At 36.3% G+C, this 19,285-nt stretch overlaps 1 protein-coding gene across 4 annotated transcripts in view; it reads right to left on the reverse strand.

The window, feature by feature from the left end:
• agap3 (ArfGAP with GTPase domain, ankyrin repeat and PH domain 3) overlaps positions 1-19,285 on the reverse strand; it is a 274,086-nt gene that overhangs the window by 82,370 nt on the left and 172,431 nt on the right. For 3 of the 4 annotated variants that reach the window (XM_006634186.3, XM_015354212.2, XM_015354211.2), the window contains exons 7-9: positions 18,680-18,807; positions 15,648-15,803; positions 10,538-10,621 (exon numbers count right to left, since the gene is read on the reverse strand). In XM_006634186.3, the coding sequence (XP_006634249.1) occupies positions 10,538-10,621; positions 15,648-15,803; positions 18,680-18,807 (368 nt within the window). Of the gene's footprint in view, positions 1-10,537; positions 10,622-11,591; positions 14,959-15,647; positions 15,804-18,679; positions 18,808-19,285 lie in introns of those variants that run through there. The other variant, XM_015354213.2, reaches the window with a different exon arrangement.

Raw genomic sequence — 19,285 nt, forward strand, 5'->3', positions numbered from 1 at the left:
TATTGCCTAAAAGGGATATGCAGCTAATTACTGACTTTTACACTCTGAAATGTACTTTAAGGTGAATGTGCCTCAATTCTTATGGCCACCTGAAATCACTGGGTTGAACACAAAGTTTATTAATGCCCTAATATGTTCAAATTTATGCACATAATTATACATAAAGTATACATGGTACTGAATGTTTATATGTATTATCTTTTGAGCAGAAACGTATATTGCTTGATTGTAACAAAAAAAAGTTTTGACCTTGTCATCTTTATTCTTTTGGAGAGTGTTGGGATGCCAGGAGTCACAGTACAGTTCAGTAAAGGTTTGAGATTAGTTTAATTTGTGATGAAAACATCCATTTATGGAGAACACTGCATCAAGACGCACACAAAGTGCATCCCCCACAGTGCCCCAAATTCCACCAGAGTTACAGAGGGTTTTATAGTCCAAGACTAGCCATGGCCCCTATGTTATTACCATGAGTGGGTGTTTATGAGTGACCATTACCAGTGTACTAAAATCATGGAAAATTCTTCCACTGAAGGCGCAGTGGCTATTCCTGATAATGTTATCCCTGCCATTTAGCTATTACTGAGATGTCACATACAACAGCAGGTGTCTGTTTAACAGGCACTCAAGCCAGGTCAGATTTCTGCAGAGGGCTTTGTGCACGTCTTTGTTTTGTTTGCAAAGAATATTGCTGGATGTACCACTGAAAAACAGATGATAATAAATGTACTATTTTATACAAACATGCCAGTTAGAGTCTGAGATTAGCAATCAGCATTATCTGTAAAACTTGCTTGAGAGTTGATGAGGGCAAATACTCTGTGGCTATGATGTTAACTGTGGAGTAGCTCGGCTTGTTTCATATTAGCAGTATTAGTGTTTTGACTTGGGAAACAGAATTAGCTAAAGGCAATTTAAAATAGGTGACATAACAAAAATTAATGCAGAAAACAAGAAATACAACTTATCCAGCAAAAGACTAAATGTGGGGAGGATACCAAGTCCAATATTATGGAAAATACTAGTTTTCAATTAGTAATACTAGTAATACCATTTTTGATAGTATAAGTTCATGTTATACCATTTGTTTACTTTGGTTGTGATGTCCCAGTTGTGACAGGTTTCCCAGCATTCTTCATGTTAGTGGAGGCTCCACAGCTGAAATGTTGCACACCTTCTTTCTGTCTACTCTTTAGCATGAAATTAAAGGGGAACTTCAGTCCCCATTTCTCAGAGCCAGTAGGAAGTCTTGGTTACGAAATACATTAATTGAAAAAATAGCAAAATTGTACAAATTCTGATATCATGCACAAAATCATGAACTTTGTGAAAATACTGTGTGGTTGGCATGTTGTTGCACATCACTCGTTTTGCCATGTAGGAGAGCGAGAGCACAAATTGTGAAAAAAACAGGTATTGCTTACTAGCACCTGTAAATAAAGTTCTTTGGTCTCCAAATAATGTTATCCTTTTTTGGCTTCTTCAACGAACATACACAATTTAAAAGAGGCCACACTGTTAAGCATTTAACTGTGCAGAACATAGTGGCCACACACAAAAAACCAAGGATTGGATCAGCAGAAAGTCAAACTGTTTCCTTTTCCAAAGAAATATTCAACTAGCCAAGAGATGGGCAATAAACATGGACACTGATGTTGGTCCCATCGACAAGTTTCTCAATAAGATTCAGCATCCTGTACAAGAGAATAAGTACAGGATGTGCAGCAGACATTTCACTGCAGAAATGTTCCAACGTGATGCAGAGGTAACGGGTAGTATTTGTTGGCAAAAATGACTCGAAGTAGATGTGTTAAAATTCAATTAAATTAAAATCAAATCGGCAGTCTAGATAAATGTGTCGTGTGATATAGTCGCAAAAATCACTAGGTCTAAAGCATATGCTGTATTGAAACACAAAAAGATTGTTTTCAAATATTGTCAATTTATGATACGAAGTGTATGAAAATTTCCTCTGCTGTGGAGTTTTATGGATGACTATGAATGGATTATGAGTATGATTCATAATATGAAATATATTTTCATGTCAGATACTGAACCAAAACTTGTGGTCTAACCAGGTGCCATTCTTACCATTTGTGTCCATAAAATGTAACCAGTGAAAAGAGACTAAGTGAGAGGGTGATATCAGCACATCCTTTTAATATGGTTTTACGACTAATAGCAATTTTATATTAGATCAAAAGATACCTGTATGTATTCACAAACCACCTTCTTTACAATGTAATAGGGCCATTTTAGGTCACTGAAAGTTCTTCTGTTTCATTCGGAATCGCAGACAATGATGGCAATGTGAAACTGCTGTACGTATACCTGGAATTCTCTACTTTGATATAAATTAGAGGTTTTACATGCTACTGCGTGCTTTGTACTTTGATTGTGGTTTGAAATGCACTCAATAAATGTTGATTTTTATATCCCTGAAATGTAAAAATAGCATTCTAGCTCACATGCTGACAAATTTTGTGAAGACAAATATTGTTCCCAGCTCAATATTCTTTTATATATTACTGTAGTGTTGCTTAACACTTCATGTTGGGAACAAAAGCAAAATAGAAATACGACAAAAATGTTCTTTTTTTTCCCCAAACACTACAGTCAGCCAGGAGTACTAGTACTAGTGATCGACATTGTAGTAGTATGATGTCTTATACGCTTCTTAAACTGTGCTGGGCCTCCAAATTGTAGATTACACAATGTAGTCAGTGGTTGAGCTAACGCTCAACTCTTTTTTTCCCCTTATCTTTCATCCACTGCCCCCTAGGATCTGCATATTTTATCTGTGCACTAAATCCACTGTAAATTAACGCTTCTCTACAGAGACACACTTAGTGAATCAAACAGAAGACCAACAGGTTCAGGGCTCCAGTGTGTGTGGCATGGGGAGGGGGGTATTTCACCTCTTTCAGCTAAAGCAGGAATTAAAATGCTTTCATTCCACCTCATCCAGAGGGGTTTAATCCTTATTAACACATCAGGAACTGACCCTGTATGACCTGAAGGCCTGCCTGTGTATCAACAGCCATGACAATCCAGCCCTTCTTAATCACAGGTATAGATTTCACACAGTACAACCAGTAATTTACAGTTCCACTGTTTCTTTAGTCCCTTGCTTGCTTTTTATTTTCTTCTGCTTCACTTACTCTGTCTAACATTATCACAACAGCTCTTTAGCCACTGGCTTGCCTTCAAGAGAAGAGGGTGGAGATACTGAATTTCAACTGGCAAAAAACTTTAATTAGCAACTATTTCATTAAAGTTCTAGTAATGGTTATTTAAATAGTATTTGAAATAATGGTAGAACCATGTATAATGTTATTAATCTATAATGAAAACAAGTTAGTAATATATGTATAGTGGATATACTGTATAAATAGCTCAGAAGCATAGAATCAAGCATGAGGTTGGAAGGAAGAAAGCTGTAGTATATTTTGGAATCATGGAAAAAATAATCTTCCACAGCACGATCAAAACAATTTTAGTTTCTCAATCTCCTTCTCACCTGCACTAACCAATTCACTTAAGGACCAAGAATAAACCTTTTTTTTCTTTTCTTTGCAGTTCACCTACAATATATAATTTAGAATAATTATGTATTCATTCTATTTAACTATGTTTATATTCTACATTTACTTTAATCTATAATTTTATCATCCTGTTTTCACAGGAACACAATTGTAGATCATGTACTTATTTAATGCATAAAAGCACCTGGGAAAAAAAACCCACTAGTGTTACATTGTTTTCTTGAACAGAGACTGAAATAGCAGATTAGCCAGATACGTATTGTAATTATGCCAGAACACTGAATCTGCATTTGAAAATCACCATAACAGAAAATAGCTAAAACATAATGAAAAGAAAGCAAATGAAAATCCAGTATTCTTTACACACTTACATTTAATCAGATATTCAGACAATCCTAGTAATGTAAATCTGGCAATCAATCACCAAACATTTTTATCAACAGAGAGCACATCATTATCCATTTCGTCATTATTTTATCTAGAGGCAACCACCTTCTTCCCCAATGCATATTGTTTAATGTGCAAAAACTGATGAAAAATCGAATGCATATATGAAGCATTTAGATTATCAATGAGACGTCGTCCTTTTTAATCACTGCTTTAACAGCACATTGTGGGGATGGTAGAAATGCTAAAAAAGTTTTATCTTCAAAACTTTTCAGTTGTATCTACTAAAGATTCTGTGTTTCCGTATATAAACACATACAATCAAACAGACAAATGCTTTTGATTCTGAGTCTCCCCAGCAAGGTTAGTGAAACTATGGCAACATATCAAGTTCTTTTGCAGCAGCTCGGCCACAAGACACAGATCATATTTTACCAGCTAGGAAACATCTTCCCCTCTCATTGTGGCACTCGTGTAAAACCTGCTTCCTGCCGCAAAAGCTGAGTGATAGTTCATCCTTTTGTACTGACAAAGGAGAGGTAAAAAAATAAAGAAAAATGGGGGGATAAAACAAATGCTTAGTGTTAACTGCTATTTATTCCTGAAAGTATTGTTTTCCTTACTTACCATTTTTACAGGGGGGTGAGAGTGTGTAATTCACCTTGCAGGGGGTAATTCTGCTTGCACAGCCCCTTTGATCTCTGCTGTTTGTGCATTTGACTGGGCTGGCTTGCAGTCAACCCCCTAAATAATCCCTCCAGCCCCCCTTTCCTTCCCTAATTGGATTTGAACTGTCCTTATGATACCCTCAACTCCTACTATAGCCCCCCACAACTCCCTACTGTCAAAACTGAAATGATACCAGAGAAAATCTCCTTTGAACTATACACTTGAATTCAATTAGAGAAAAGGGGCAGGATTAGTGTGTTTAGCAGGTTTAAATATTTAGCAGTTCTAAGGCTGACCTCTAGACCACCTTTTTTTGTTGTTGTTACTTTAAAATGGTCACTAATTGAAGAATTTTCACTTGGGGTGATTGGTGCTTTGCATCTTTAATCCTTTAGATAGGCTGGGTAAAGGTTTTACATACTAACTGGGAAGATGTATAAACTTAACTGCATTGCACTGACAGTGACCTTTTAAGCTTCAAGAGTTCGAAGCTAAATACAGAGCTCTGAAGGGATTATTCAAAGAAAGTCAGCAAACAACAGCATACAGCAAAGGCCTTCTTGGTAGGGAGTCAGACTGAAGACAGTGCCTGTGAAACTGGGTCTCTGGCAATTTGCTCTGTGTTTTCATATATTTCTCATGTACAAAAGGTCTTCATTACTTTGTATTTTTTGTGTAAAACTCCCTTTATCATTAATAAATTAAATTAATCATTATATCAAAGTATCTATAAATGCTTCCTAAACAGTGTCAATTGTGGGATGTGTAATTTGATGTTTCTATCTTTTTAAAATGCTAATTTATCTTTTTCAATTTGAATAGGTCCTAAAGTTGTATAATATGTTGAATATACAGTAGTTAAGTCTACTTTGGGGGCTTTAATTGAAAAGATTTCCCAAGACACACACATGTTCCGATCTTGTAAAAAGCCTCAATACTCACCAGTCAGCCTGCAAATTTAATTTTGCAAATTCCAAGACAAATTTTCAATGAAAGGATGTGATTTAATTATTGAGATTGCACCTTCCAGTTCTGAAACCAATTAAAATACATTATTTTAGCATGCCCCTTGAGGACGAACAGGAATCATCAATCACACTCATGAATGGGCATTCATTTGACTGGGCTGGGAGATACAGTAAGGTACAATAAAGGTCATGCAGATTCTGCCCCAGTTAGAAATTGTATGGATCCTCAGCAACATGTGCCTAGCCAACTCTTGATTTTAATTACAGCAGCACTATATCCATAAGAATGCACAGAGGCCAAGAACTGGTTTACAAACAGGAAACAGTGAGTCATCTTAAGGTGCATAACCTCTGATTGGGCTACTTGTAAAAATTGGTATACAGTAGATCAGCGACTCACTTTTGGCATCTTTCTGATCTACATCAATGATTTTAATTGTGGAAACTAGTTAATTTGGTGTATTTGTGGAAAATACAAAAATAGTGGGAGTATTAAGCACAGGAAAGGGAAGTATAAAATCATGGATTGGACTGACACTCAGTAAATTAAATTTAATGTTGATAACTGCAAAGTGCTTCACACAGTATGTACAGTAGGACCGTGATTAAGAGATGAACGAGATTACATGAGAAATTGATATATCACTATGTTGATTTGGCTATAATTCTTAATAATATAGGGAAGCAATAAAAAACAAATGATGCTTGGGTATAAAGCAAGGCATGATTTTGCTTACTGTTTAAAATACACTAATAAGACCCCTATTAAAATTGTGCTTCAGTCACCATACCACAAAACTAAAATCACAGTCAGAATTCAGGATTGAGAGAGTTGCACTTTAAATAAATAAAATGGATTACTTCAGACTCAGAAGCATAATAGAGAAACAGAGAAAAACTTGATAGAAAATAGTATATGATTCTTTACACAAAGTCATACAGTAGCTATCACAAGTATTGACCCAATTGGACTTGTTCACATTTTATTGCTTTGCAATATGGAATTAAAATGTATATTTTGCCACTGAATGACACAAAACACTCCATAATATCAAAGTGAATAAAAATTCCACAGATCTTCCAAAATTAATTGTAAATATAAGGCAGAAAATAACTGACTGCATAAGTATTCACCCCCCTTGAGTCAATATTTGTTAGAGGCAAGTTTGGAAGACAAGAGTCTTCATGGATAAGTCTCTGCAACCTTTGCACATCTGGACACTATAATTATTTTTCCTATTCCTCTTTTCAAAACTGCTTAAGCGCCCTCAAGTCAGATGGGGACTGATGGTGAACAGCAATTTTCAACTGCTGCCAAAGAGTCTCATTTGAACTGAGGTCTGGGCTTTGACGCAGTCTCTCCAGAACATTGACATTTTTGGCCTCATTTTTGGGTCGTTGTCCTGTAGGAAGTTGAATCTTCTTCCACATTCCAGGTCTCTCGCAGTAGTTTTTTCTCTAGGATTTCTCTGTACTTTGCTACATTCTTTTTCCTTTTATCTTCACAAGTCTTCCAAGGCCATGATGCAGCAAAGCACCTTCATAGCATGATTAAGCCACCAGCATGCTTCACAGCAGGAATGGTGTGCTGTTTTGCCAAACACCGTACTTAGAGTTGAGACCAAAAAGGCTAATTTTGGTCTCATCCAACCATAGAATCTTCTTTCATTTGGTCTCAGAGTCTCCCACATGCCTTCTGACAAACTGTAGTCCAAACTGTAGTTAATTTGAGGTTTTTCATTAGGCTTTCGTTTTGCCGCCCTCTCCTGATGCCCAGATTTTTTAAGCACCTGGGCAATGGCTGTCCTATACAGTTTTTCCCCATCTCAGCCATGGAAGTCTGTAATTACTTTATAGTTGTCATAGGCCTCTTGGTAGCCTCCCTGACTAGTGCCCTTCTCACCCAGATACTCCATTTATTAGGGCCCCCTTGTTCTGCAATAATAGACTTTGCTGTGCATTGGGGGGGGGGGGGGGGGGGGGGGCAAACAAAAAATATACCAAACAAAAATTGGTATATTTTCATATACCAATCCTGGATTTGCTTTCAATGCATCTTAAACTTCATGATGTAGTTTTTGTTGGCAGCTGTATTAATCAACTGTGGGCTCCCCGCAGATACAGGTGTGTTTGACCTGAACTCATGTAAAACACCTTAATTGCACCTGGGAGGACACCATTAAACTAATTACTGTATGTGGCTTCCAAACACATAAGAGCCTATTTAGGTGTGTAATAGCAAGGGAACCAAATATTTACACTCACACATGTATTTTCTGTTTTACATTTATAATTACATTTGGTGAATTTGGTGAATTTTAACTTTGACATTACAGAATGTTTTTTGTGTGTGTGTGTCGATCAATGGCAACAAATCCCAGTTAAACACATGATTCCATTTTGTAACAATACAATGTAAAAAAATACAAGGGGGTGGATACTTTTGATAGCCACTGTATGTCTGGAATAGACTTTTCAGCAAGGTGGTTGGGGTCCTTCACAAAACGACTAAATGGAAATTTTAGCTTCACTTTAATACTAAGCTGTGAACTATGGGTGTCTTCTCATTTACTGTATATTGTTTATGTAAATCCCTTGATTCCCCAAACTCTTCCAAGTAAAATGTTAACATTCTTGAGCTCTATACTTGGACGCAATACCTGTTTGACACTTTTTTCTAATTCTTACTGATCTTTATCTTCATACAGTACCTACACAGACAAGAATTCTGGAACTATTCACTAGTAATGTAGTACTAAATCTTTGCTTCATGCATTAAAAATAAAATAAATAAAACTCCTCAAAACCAAAAATCAAAAAATCAAAATGATATCTAAATGAAAGCTAAAGTTTAAATATTGTTCTATACACCACCCCTCTCTGGATGTATCTTGTTGTAATATAGTTGTTTATAAAATGGTGTCATATAAAATTGAATCTTTCTCTTAAGACGTTTAAAAGAAAAAACATTGTTTATGGAAACTGTTCCTATGATATTTTTAGGAGGGATTGTACTTTAAAAATTTAGGGGTCAAAAAGGTAGGGGACAAACTCCACTCCAAGGTCTTAAATTATTCAAATATCCTGTAAAGATCAGACAGAAGTGACTGCTTTCATATGGCATGGACTGGTCACAACCAAAAGACCTACTACATTAATTTGGCTGAAATAATAATATTTTATTATTTTTCAAGTGTTGTAAATGCAGCTCAAAGCAGTGTGTACCAACAGAACTTGAAATACAGACACTATAGTAGAAAATGAAATAGAATATGAATATACATATTTATCATTCATAGTGATAAAAACAAGCATGCTAGTAAAATATGATAACAGATTCATTAAAATAAGAACATATAAGGCCTCAGTCTTGTTTTAAAAGAGACTAGAATGGAATGTTTTCTTCTTTCCTTTCAAAGTTTGCTCTAATAATGTACAGAAGGCCAGTGTCAGCATACCTCAGCGGATGTGTATGCTGACATGTAGTTAAAACTTCAGTTAAGTAAGATAATAAGAGAATAAAAAAAACATTGTTTATTGTCAGTCCAGACCTTATTGCTACAAATTGTTAGTTCTGCAATGGAGACTGGTTTTGATGCCATATTTAAAGTACAAACTTACCAATATAGTAGCTTAAGAACATTCTTATACTGGTCTTGAATATTCAACCAGCTATATAAATAGTGTCAAGAGTTTTACTAGCTACAATTTAAATAGGCCTTTTATTAAGTCAATTATGAAATGGCAAAGGTCTCTCAGAAGTTATTTTGCAGAATTAATGTAGTTAAGCTTACAAAGGGTGTATCAGTAAAGGAACACAGCCTAGCATAAAAAATGTTATGCATAAACCAGTAGAATGTTTTGCAATTTACTGGATCAGGGAAGTGGGAAGATTTTACATTTGAAAACTTTAAAAACTGCTGGAGCATTTACACTATTCTGTTAAAATCAAGAAAGAATTAAACCATTCAACAGGAGCAATCTTAAAAAAAACATCTTGTTAAAGCAACATTATGATAGTCCTAGTAAGATATTTTACTCAGCCCTATTCTGTAATGCCACCGTGTGGTGATATATTAAAACAACCATTAAAGGAAATCAGTCAGAATAACTAAAGAATGGTAACAAATGAGAGGACTCCATTCATCTAACTCTTTTGGTTTTTAACAGCTTATCGATTCAAGGATCTCGACACTGCAGAATACTGCCTGCTTATAAAACACACAGTGAAATTCAGAAAAGTAACTTCTAAACATAAAATATCAGAGAAGGACTCAAAACAAAACTATAAAAAATACAATTAAAAAAACAGTTTAAAAACAATCTCCATTTCTGACACATATAAAACAAGGGATGGTATACCTGGAAACTGTCTATTTAAAGCAAAAGATTATTCAAATCATGTTTGGTGTTCACTACATGCTGGTCTCCAATTAAAATAAACAATGTAGTATTCTTTTGAAACAAATTCAGATTTCTTGAGCTAGTAATAACGAAAATGTTTAAAGATGGATTAAAGATGGACTGTTTAGAAAAATAAGCTACAGAATGTCACACTTCAGACAAACTTAAAACTTACCTCTGGTTTAGCTATTAGCAATTCAAGAGCATGCATTGCCCTCTGTTCCCACCTGCTGGTGAAAATCTGCACTGCAACCCAAAAGTAAACTTTGGGGACAACTTTTAAAAAGTTAAATGTGGTCATGTGGTCATCAAATATATATATCTTTATATTTGAAATTCTAACAAATTAGGAAATATACAACCAAAGTGTATAAGATCAGTTTCAACAAAATAAAAAGAAATATAAAAATCCCATGCTTAACCTCAATCAAAGAATTGCAACAGCAGGATTTCTACTTAGTTTCCTTGTACCTACCTGTTCCCTTTAGGATTAAGTTCAGACAAAGGCAGCTTTATGAAAACTATGCAAAAACATAGCGCATAGTGAGCAGACTCACTACTAACCTGTTTGATTGGTATGGCTCTTCCACTGCCTATGTTGTCAGTTTTACAGTCGATGCTCTTTGCTTGTTCACTGGCTTTCCGAGACTGCAAGAAAACAAAACAGTTTCAGTTGGGTGACAGGACTAGACCACTGCAGGCACAGCAAGGGAGGGGAGGTAGGGAGGGGAAAAAGCAAATAAAAATAAGCTAAACGATAACCAAAAACAAGCAAAGCAGGAAACAAACAAGAACAATACACTAACGTGCAATATCAAAATCGATTACAAAAAACAAACACTTAACATCATCCCCACTGAGCTCAGAAGTATCATGAGTCATGACTCAAGGCAAAATTTGTTCTGATTTCACCCACAAAATACAGAATCCAGTTCAATCTCAGATCCCCTAATCATGTGTTCAGAGTGTTTACTGTTGCACAGGTAATATACCAACGTTTGGAGTACAAGGGAGGAAAAACAAACGTTATTAAAGGAAGAAGGGAGAAATTATAATAGGTTATTGAAGCACAAAGTAGCACTGCCCTTTGGCACAGAACATGGTCGATTCCTCAAATTTTCAACCAAGCACATTCCTGGGAAAAGAAAAGGTTAGTCAAAAGTCAAGCATAACCAGCAGATCACAACTTTGTGCAGTTAAAAAAAGAGACAATTCATCCATGAATCATTGCCGAGTTCAGCAACACCATGGTGGCATCTTCTTCACTGTGGGGAGAACTTTTAACAGTGCAATGTACACAGTAGTTGATATTTTTGTTGCTATGAGAAGACAGTTAGTTATTCATCAATATAGTGATTAGGTTTTAGATGTCCCATGGATTTTCCGTGCCAGTCCTGGAAAGTATCAACAAATAAAAATAAAAAAGCACATTTAGTTAATTTTTCCCCAACACATTCATTCTCTACATAGAAGACAGTGATGGACTCACTCATAGCATGGTGAATAATGCTCAGCCGCAAATGAACAAGGTAGAGACAAGTTAAAGTAAACTCACTCTGTTATATATTTTTAAAGATTTTATTTATTTTTTCTTTTTATACAGACACCATACAAATAATATCACAAGTTCACTTCCAAATATTCAACAAATAAGTCAAACATAGCAGTTCCTCACAAAATATAGAAGGACAATATAGCTGTTTTATATATATATTATTTTAATATATACTGTATATAATATATTTTCTATAGAATACCATTGTAAATAAAATACAATACAAGATGTACATTAGTCTATGAATTGGCAATCAGTTAAAAGTGCTTTTGTAACAGTTTATAATCTTCATACCAAAACAAAACACAAAAAAATAAAAAAACAATAAATCAATGAATAAATAACTACATTCGTACATTTCAGTGCAATCCATGACAACTTGAAACACTTCATTTTTCATTTATCACACTTTATTCCTATCACATAAGAATAAATTATAAATTATGAAGGCCTTCATAAAATCTATCCCTAGGGTTATTACAACCACATAAACCAACATTGTTTAATCCCTTTTACCAAACCACTGATCTTCAGATATGTGCTTGAAAAACAAATAAAAAAAAACAGAAACAAAATAAATCAAGAAAGAAAACAGCGTTGCTTTTAGTCCGTAAGTCCTTTTTTTTTGGCAAAAGGCAGTGTTATGTATGTAAATGGCAGTCTTGTAGGGGGGTAGAAAACGTCCAGAGACATTGAAACAAAGTGTGAAGAAAGTACAAGGAATTTGTATTGCAGCAGTGTTGCGTTCCTAGAGTCTGATGGTCCCACTGTGCAGAATTAAGGATTTACCTTGCGCATGAACCGGCTGATCCCAAATTTACTCAACTTCCTATCGAATGGATAGTGGCTTTTTTTTTCTTTTGCCACTGTGCAACTGGCAGGGAAATGCGGAGCATTACCCCTTGCTGCACAGGGTACACAGCCAGAGAGCTCACTCCCCTTACGCACACTCTGCTCCCAGAACTCAATCACTCAGGCTGGGGCAGCCCATGACAATGTGGGAGAACTGTTAGAGGGTGCGAGGTGCAGGGTTTTTTATGTTTTGTGGTGTTTTTTTTTCGCCACCAAGTTCTTCTAATTTGGAAGGAGTTGGAAAGCCCTTTTTGTTGACGAAAGGTTGGAAACAGAAGCACATATCTGCAAATATTGAAAGAATAAAAGATTTGGCAAGTTAAACCAATTATTTTTACTTTCTCAGTGGACATTAACAATAATAAAAACAAAATCTGTCAACGATGAAAACATCAAGACAGACACGGGCAAATATGGAGTTACCATGGATGAGTGGGAGACAAAATAAATGTTTGGTGACAAGAGAAGCTCACCAAGACAAGAAATGCATAAAAGCAACTACAAAGCCTTGCAAAGAAATCCATTTTGTGCCGCTATATACATATACACAGTTTATAATACATATAAAAGGTATAGCTCTGAAGACATAGATAAAAATACAAAACTGCCTTTAAATTATCTTCTCACTCTCATAATATTGGATTAGCTCACCGTTTACATGGTTGTAAAAAAAAGGTGATCAGAATGGAAGCTCTAGGACAGGAATTTAAAATTTGCTGCCATCTAGTGACTCTTTTTGTTACTACAGCCATTGGCAAACAAAACAGATGCACATGATGCTGGTAAATGATGAAGCAGGTGAAGAGTCGGTGAATGAACAATGCTCGAAGATGCAGCATCCCCCTTCCTGAGATAACCTTTGACATATGCATTTAAAAAGGAAACCAGCATCCTAAAAACTACTTGTTTCACACTCCCTAAATTGAATTGCATTTGTTTAAGGACAGATTGGGCAGTTTTTCTCTCAACCTTTAAAGTTGTAGAAACCTAAAACTGGTGCCCAAGGAAGTCTTAAACCTAAACTAAAGTGACGTCTGACAATGTTCACAAATCTTTAGTTCATAATTAAATCACATTATTTTTAAAAATGGCCAGCTTAAGTAATGGGGATATGTATCTGTTTTGCCTTGTTAAATTACAGAACAGAACATAAAGTCTTTTTCAGTTACTGACCTTTCAATTATACACATGTATATAAAGAGAAAAAAATCTCCAGTATAGGACCATGATGATGCTGTATCTGCTTATATATTTGTGCATTTATTTATTATATGTAGGTAGTAAAGCTGTTGTCACATGAATTTTGTGCTCCTGCAATGCACGATAATAATGCTTCCAAATCTGAACCGTAGCAAAGCCTATATCCTAACAAGAATGTCCCTTCCAGATTTTTGGTCCTTTTTCTTCAATTCCATATCCTACACTGAAGGAGACTTTTATGGAATCTTTCAGATCCAAAGTTTATCCATTGACTGCACACTTTTACAAATTAATTGCAGACAAAAAACAAAGTTGGAAAATATTACTGATATTAACAATTACTTCTAAATGTGCTTCTGACAGCAATATTGCCCTTTTGGATTGAAAAGTAGCTTTTAGGAATATTGACTATACATATAGTCTATGCTTATAATAAAATTAAAAAACTCCCTTTATTCTTGCTGAACAAGGTGATCAAGAATTCAAGAGATTTTTTTTATAGTCGCTTTCCAAATGGGCCTTCAGTTTAACAGGGTTCATTTTGAAGTACACATAAAATTTATGGAGATTAAGGCCTTAAGAGATGCTTTGATATCAGATTAAGTGTCTTAAAAGATGGTCACTTTACATATTGGTGCTGTCCTTCTCTGTTACTTTCAGTAGTCCAGACCGAAGGTTTGAGCCATCTTGATAAACTGAGTGAAACACCCGATTTTAGATGAATTTCCAAAGACCAATAAAAAGCTTTAGAAAAAGGAATACAGCACCTTAGTAATTAAAACTGGAATTAGAGGAGAGCAACATATGCAAGGGGAAAAAAACATTACAAACTTGAAAAAAATGTCACTTTTTGAAACATTATCAAGAGGCTCTTAGTAACAAAAAGGGGCTGGTTTGGAGTGGGGTTGGGAATGAGTATTAAGAACAAGTCTCTTTCATTTTTTTCTTCCAAGTCAGGCATAGAAACCATTCGTCACTGCTTGTGCAGTTGTCCAAAACGGGAAGCATTGAGTTTAAAAAAAACAAACATTTTTGCTTTTAAAAAGTAGGAAAGGCCTACTGCAAGTGCTTTGCAAACCAAAATAAATAAAAAAAACGGCAATGGCCTCTTGCTTTTTAATTCACTTCATTTACACAGGTTTCCTTCAAGAGAAGGAAAGCTGGCCGTCAATGGGGGTGGGGGTGGGGCTGGGGGGCTGCTGCTGCTCTTGTGCCTGTGTAACGAACCCCTGCTGGCAGTTCCTCAGAAGGTCATGAGCTGAAATTCCCGCTCCGCCTGCCACTCTGGCACCCACACTGGGAAAGTGGCATGCTTCGGCACCTCCATCACGCGAAGAAGCAGCGTTTCATTTCTCTGGTTGACAGGGTTAGTCACTACCTATTAGGGGGAGGGAAAAACAGGGGAACTAGCACAGATCCTTCTCTGCTACCCTCCCCAACTGCTGTGCAACAGGGGAGTGCATGCACCAGCTGTGACTGCTACAGCTGCAGCTGCTTCTGGGCTTGCATGCGGGGCAGCAGTGCCGCCGGGAGAACAGGGGAGGTGGTGGTGGTGGTGGTGGTGGTGGTGGTGGTCAGGGCATTGCGGAGGGCAAGTCCAGCCCCTTCGCTGCCCAGCGGGGAGCCACTGTGAAGCAAAGTGAGGATCTGCTAAAAAGAGGGAGCAGATTTCACAGGGCCAAGGAAAGGGGAGAGGGGTGGGGAGAGGTTTGTGAACAGGGAATAAAATCCCAGAGATAAGGTTCAACTCTAAATAGAAGAAAGGGAAGTTTCACCAGCAGCATATTACTATTCAGTTATGGGATTTCTTCGCATTGGACATTATTAATCAAGGCATTTACAAAGGTTTCAAAATAACTCAGGCCCTTGTACCCATAAATAAAGTGATTACAGTCAAAGATATTCTGTAAGAGTGAACGTCAGTTCAAGGTAGGGTGTTTAGGGCCTTGGTTACATTGAACTCTCTCAAGTTCTTCTGAGGAGGAGCTGGGGGGAATCTACGTAAAACCCCAGCTGTATCTAGTAATGAGAGTGAGTGGTCCCCTGCATCAGCTGGCGCATACTTACTGTGAAGATGTTGGAGCGCCGCTTGGACTGCTTGCGGATGGGGGTGGGTGTGTTGGAGGCAGCGATGGTCTCAATCCTTAACTCCCGTTGGCTGATGCTGGGTGTTGAGGGAACGGACGAAGAGTAGTCACTGAATGCACCCCCGCCATTGGATGCCTGCAAGACGTTGAAAAAAAAGATAAAGGAAACAGAACAGAAGAACCGTCAACACACAGAAAAGTAGGATGACAACATCGACAGTACTGTATATGGGACAATGTGCTAAGAACAGTAACCGACTGTATTAATGGCATAAATCCACTGCATACAATTATCCATATTGGACTGTAAAGTAACACAAAGAACAAGTCTGATTTCAGCCTCAATGGATGAATTCTGTAACTGCACCTATCCAGAGGCTGTGAGATGCCGAAAACCTCACTTTAACTTTGAAATTCTTCCACATCTTACTGTTATTCTATCAGGTCTCACTGTTGGGCAAAATGTTGTATATCTGTATTGTATGTCTTCATTGCATAAGCTCACCAAACCAAACTCCATGCAACTAATTATGGCAAGTATTGAACTTGAACTTGTTAGAGAATGTCAGACAAAATTATTAAAACATAAGGGCTGATGACTTATGGGGAAAAAATCATAGTAGCTCTATTTACAAATTATCACCGAAAGAACTGAATTATTCATATCTACATTTAGCCACTTATGGTGTAACCAGTTTAGTTTTAGGTTGCAACGTTTTAAGCATATCTTTAATGACACTTTTCATTGAAAAAGTATTTAGATTAACCTTGCCCTTGAGGGCCATTAGCTTCACAGGCTGTAAACAAGTGATGACAGAGACCTACAAAATCTGCAAAATTGAAGATACCATTTTCCCACATTTCCAATCAATTTATTACAGCACTGTTCAAGTGTAAGAGTGTGGATAATTTCTAACACCAGTTCAAAGTGATGAACCCTGGCTTCAATAAAAAGACACATTGATTTGGCACTCCATTAAACTGCAGCAATGGATTGTAAAACTGTTCTCTCCTTTTTGCCACCCTCTATTAAATTCATGTAGTTAACAGGCATTTCTCTGAGCCAAGTACAACACAGATTCCTGTTCTATTAAAACAGTTATATAGTCAGTTATTTTTATACTTAAACTCCCTGGCAATACATGACAATTCAGACTGACATTCACATTTTACAAATGCAACAAAATGCCAGTGTTTTCTGTAACAGTTACAGTGCCCCAGCACCATGTGTTGATGTAGCTCAATCCATCTGTTGTGAAAAAGTTAATTCCTATTCCAGATGACCAAATGAATTCACCAAGCTATTCACACCAATGCTTTGAAAGAAAAAAAATACATTCAAATAATGTCTAATGCTTAGTTCAAAATCAAATCAAATAATTTAAGGTATAAAAGGCATATTACATCTTTTTATTAGTTTTATGATACTCTTTTGCATTTGAAAGAAATGTTAAAATACTTTTTATGTTAAGGAATGATAAATATTTTACATAGACAATAGGGTATAAACCCACAATGTTCTTTTTGTTCAAAGACCACATCTGCAGAAGGTCCTCTGTTTTCAGGCACCCAGAGAATAGATGCCCCGTGTATGGATTGGGTTAAAAGTATTTGCCATTCTGCTATCTCGGCAGCTGCAGGTTTTGCTAGGCAAGTCGAGAAATTCAACTGACCCACAGCAATTATATATCCAGGGTTGCCATAGAAACCTGAAGTAAAGATTTGTGTGTTTCATGTTGCAGTACTGATACTCAAATGTGTAATCCACTGCTGTCTGGAAGGCCTCATCTGTAGGTTACGTACATAACATACAACAAGTATGAATACTATTATTTTATTCTTCAGACAGAGGTTAAACATCACTTCACAAACTATGTATTTCTTCATATAGTTCAATACTTATATATTTGCAGTTTTATTAGATCAGAAAGTACCACAGTTGACACAGAACCAAAAAAGTTTAAATTACAGTCTTCCTCAAGCAATTTGTGCATAAACACAGGTGGCCTGTTAACTGTTGTATAATGACAAATACCTCCATTATCTGTCCAAATTACTGACTGAAGAGAGAGTCTCTATACTTCCTCATCAGCCAGATTGTCTGAGCAGATGATACATGAATAAAGCTATTCACGTAACTGAATTATATAGTACCTGGGCTAATTAGAAACCAGCTCATATTCCTGGAGAGAAGAGAAGCAAGCACCTAGGACAAAGTTAGCTTCAGAGACATGTGATGAAGCTTTCACAAAATGGAAAGAGATCTGACAATTTCAACCTCAGTTATTCCAAAGAAGTACAAATCTTAGTTTTTTTAGTATTTTGCCTAGGATGTTAAATGGATTCAAAGTAACTTATGGTTACAGATGTTCTTTCAGTTTTTTCTATAATATATAGTACTGGCAACTTCTTTATTTTTAGGAATTAGGATCAATAACATTATTCAAGATTGGAACTGCCAAATGTTTGTATTTACTTTAAAATCTTTTTTCCCCCCACTTTATTTTCAAGCACATAATAAGGAATGTGTGCAGACAACCCAGAGCACATCTCAGATCTGTTTACATTTTTCTAAAGAACTGTTACTAAAGAATAAAGATATAACAAATTGTTTACATGGAACTGGGAGATCCTCATGATCTGGGTGGATCATCATTATTTATTCCTCTGCCACAACTAGCTAACACAAATCATTCTAGAATGTTCTCCATCCACCAAGACTAGGTAACTATTTAACATTATTCATTCATCGTTCATTCCACCTTAGTTTCATCCTTTATTTCTCCAATGCTAATTTTCAACTGCCCTTCAAAAAAACTGAAAAGTCACAAGTGGCAAGTTTGGTACACTTTGAAAAGTTTTGTGTTTCCCTCACTCGCCTTCTGATGGCTGAAATCCACAGAACAATGTTTTCCAAGAGGAATTTTATGTGGGCCATGTTATGAAGATGAAAAAAAATCAAAGGCCTTATTCAGAAAAGTGGAGGCAGTTCTAATTCTCCTGGAGCCTCACCTGGTTGATGTGCACTGAGGGAATGGAGGCTGAAGGAACAGAGGAGTGACTGGGAGAGTTGGGCAGAGACTTGCAGGGCCCAATAGACAGCTGCTGTTTTTTCCTCAAAGCTACTACCTTCTGGGCAACTGGAGGGAGAGAAGAACAAACACAAAGAAGAGACATTCTTAAAAAGTCATAGCACGTGCCTGTTCCAGAGCCTGTATCATTAATTTCCTCCCATTATATATCAGGGTTTCTCAGAATAATATATAACATTTTCTATAGCATTCTAAAATAATGAATTATTCAAGTGTTTTCAAATAACACAGGGCCACTGGATAATTTAAACTTAAGGTTCAAGATTCTCAATATTTTGCTGATGACGATAAACTAGATATGACTCCAGAAGTAATGGTTTCTTCTTCAACAGTAACATCTGACAAAAACATAAAAAAGATGCCTTTGTGAATGTGATTGTTCCAACTCAAATATAGTTCAGGTATTCATGTTTTTAACTTAGAAAAGGTCACACCTTTCAAAGTTTGAAGTTCAAAGTGAAAAGACAACATTTTCCTATTAAACACTGAAGACATGATGTAAAGACTGCTGGATCCTAATAAAGAT

The sequence above is a fragment of the Lepisosteus oculatus genome, chromosome 6, assembly GCF_040954835.1.
Source record: "Lepisosteus oculatus isolate fLepOcu1 chromosome 6, fLepOcu1.hap2, whole genome shotgun sequence".
In the NCBI taxonomy this organism is placed as follows: Eukaryota; Metazoa; Chordata; class Actinopteri; order Semionotiformes; family Lepisosteidae; genus Lepisosteus; species Lepisosteus oculatus.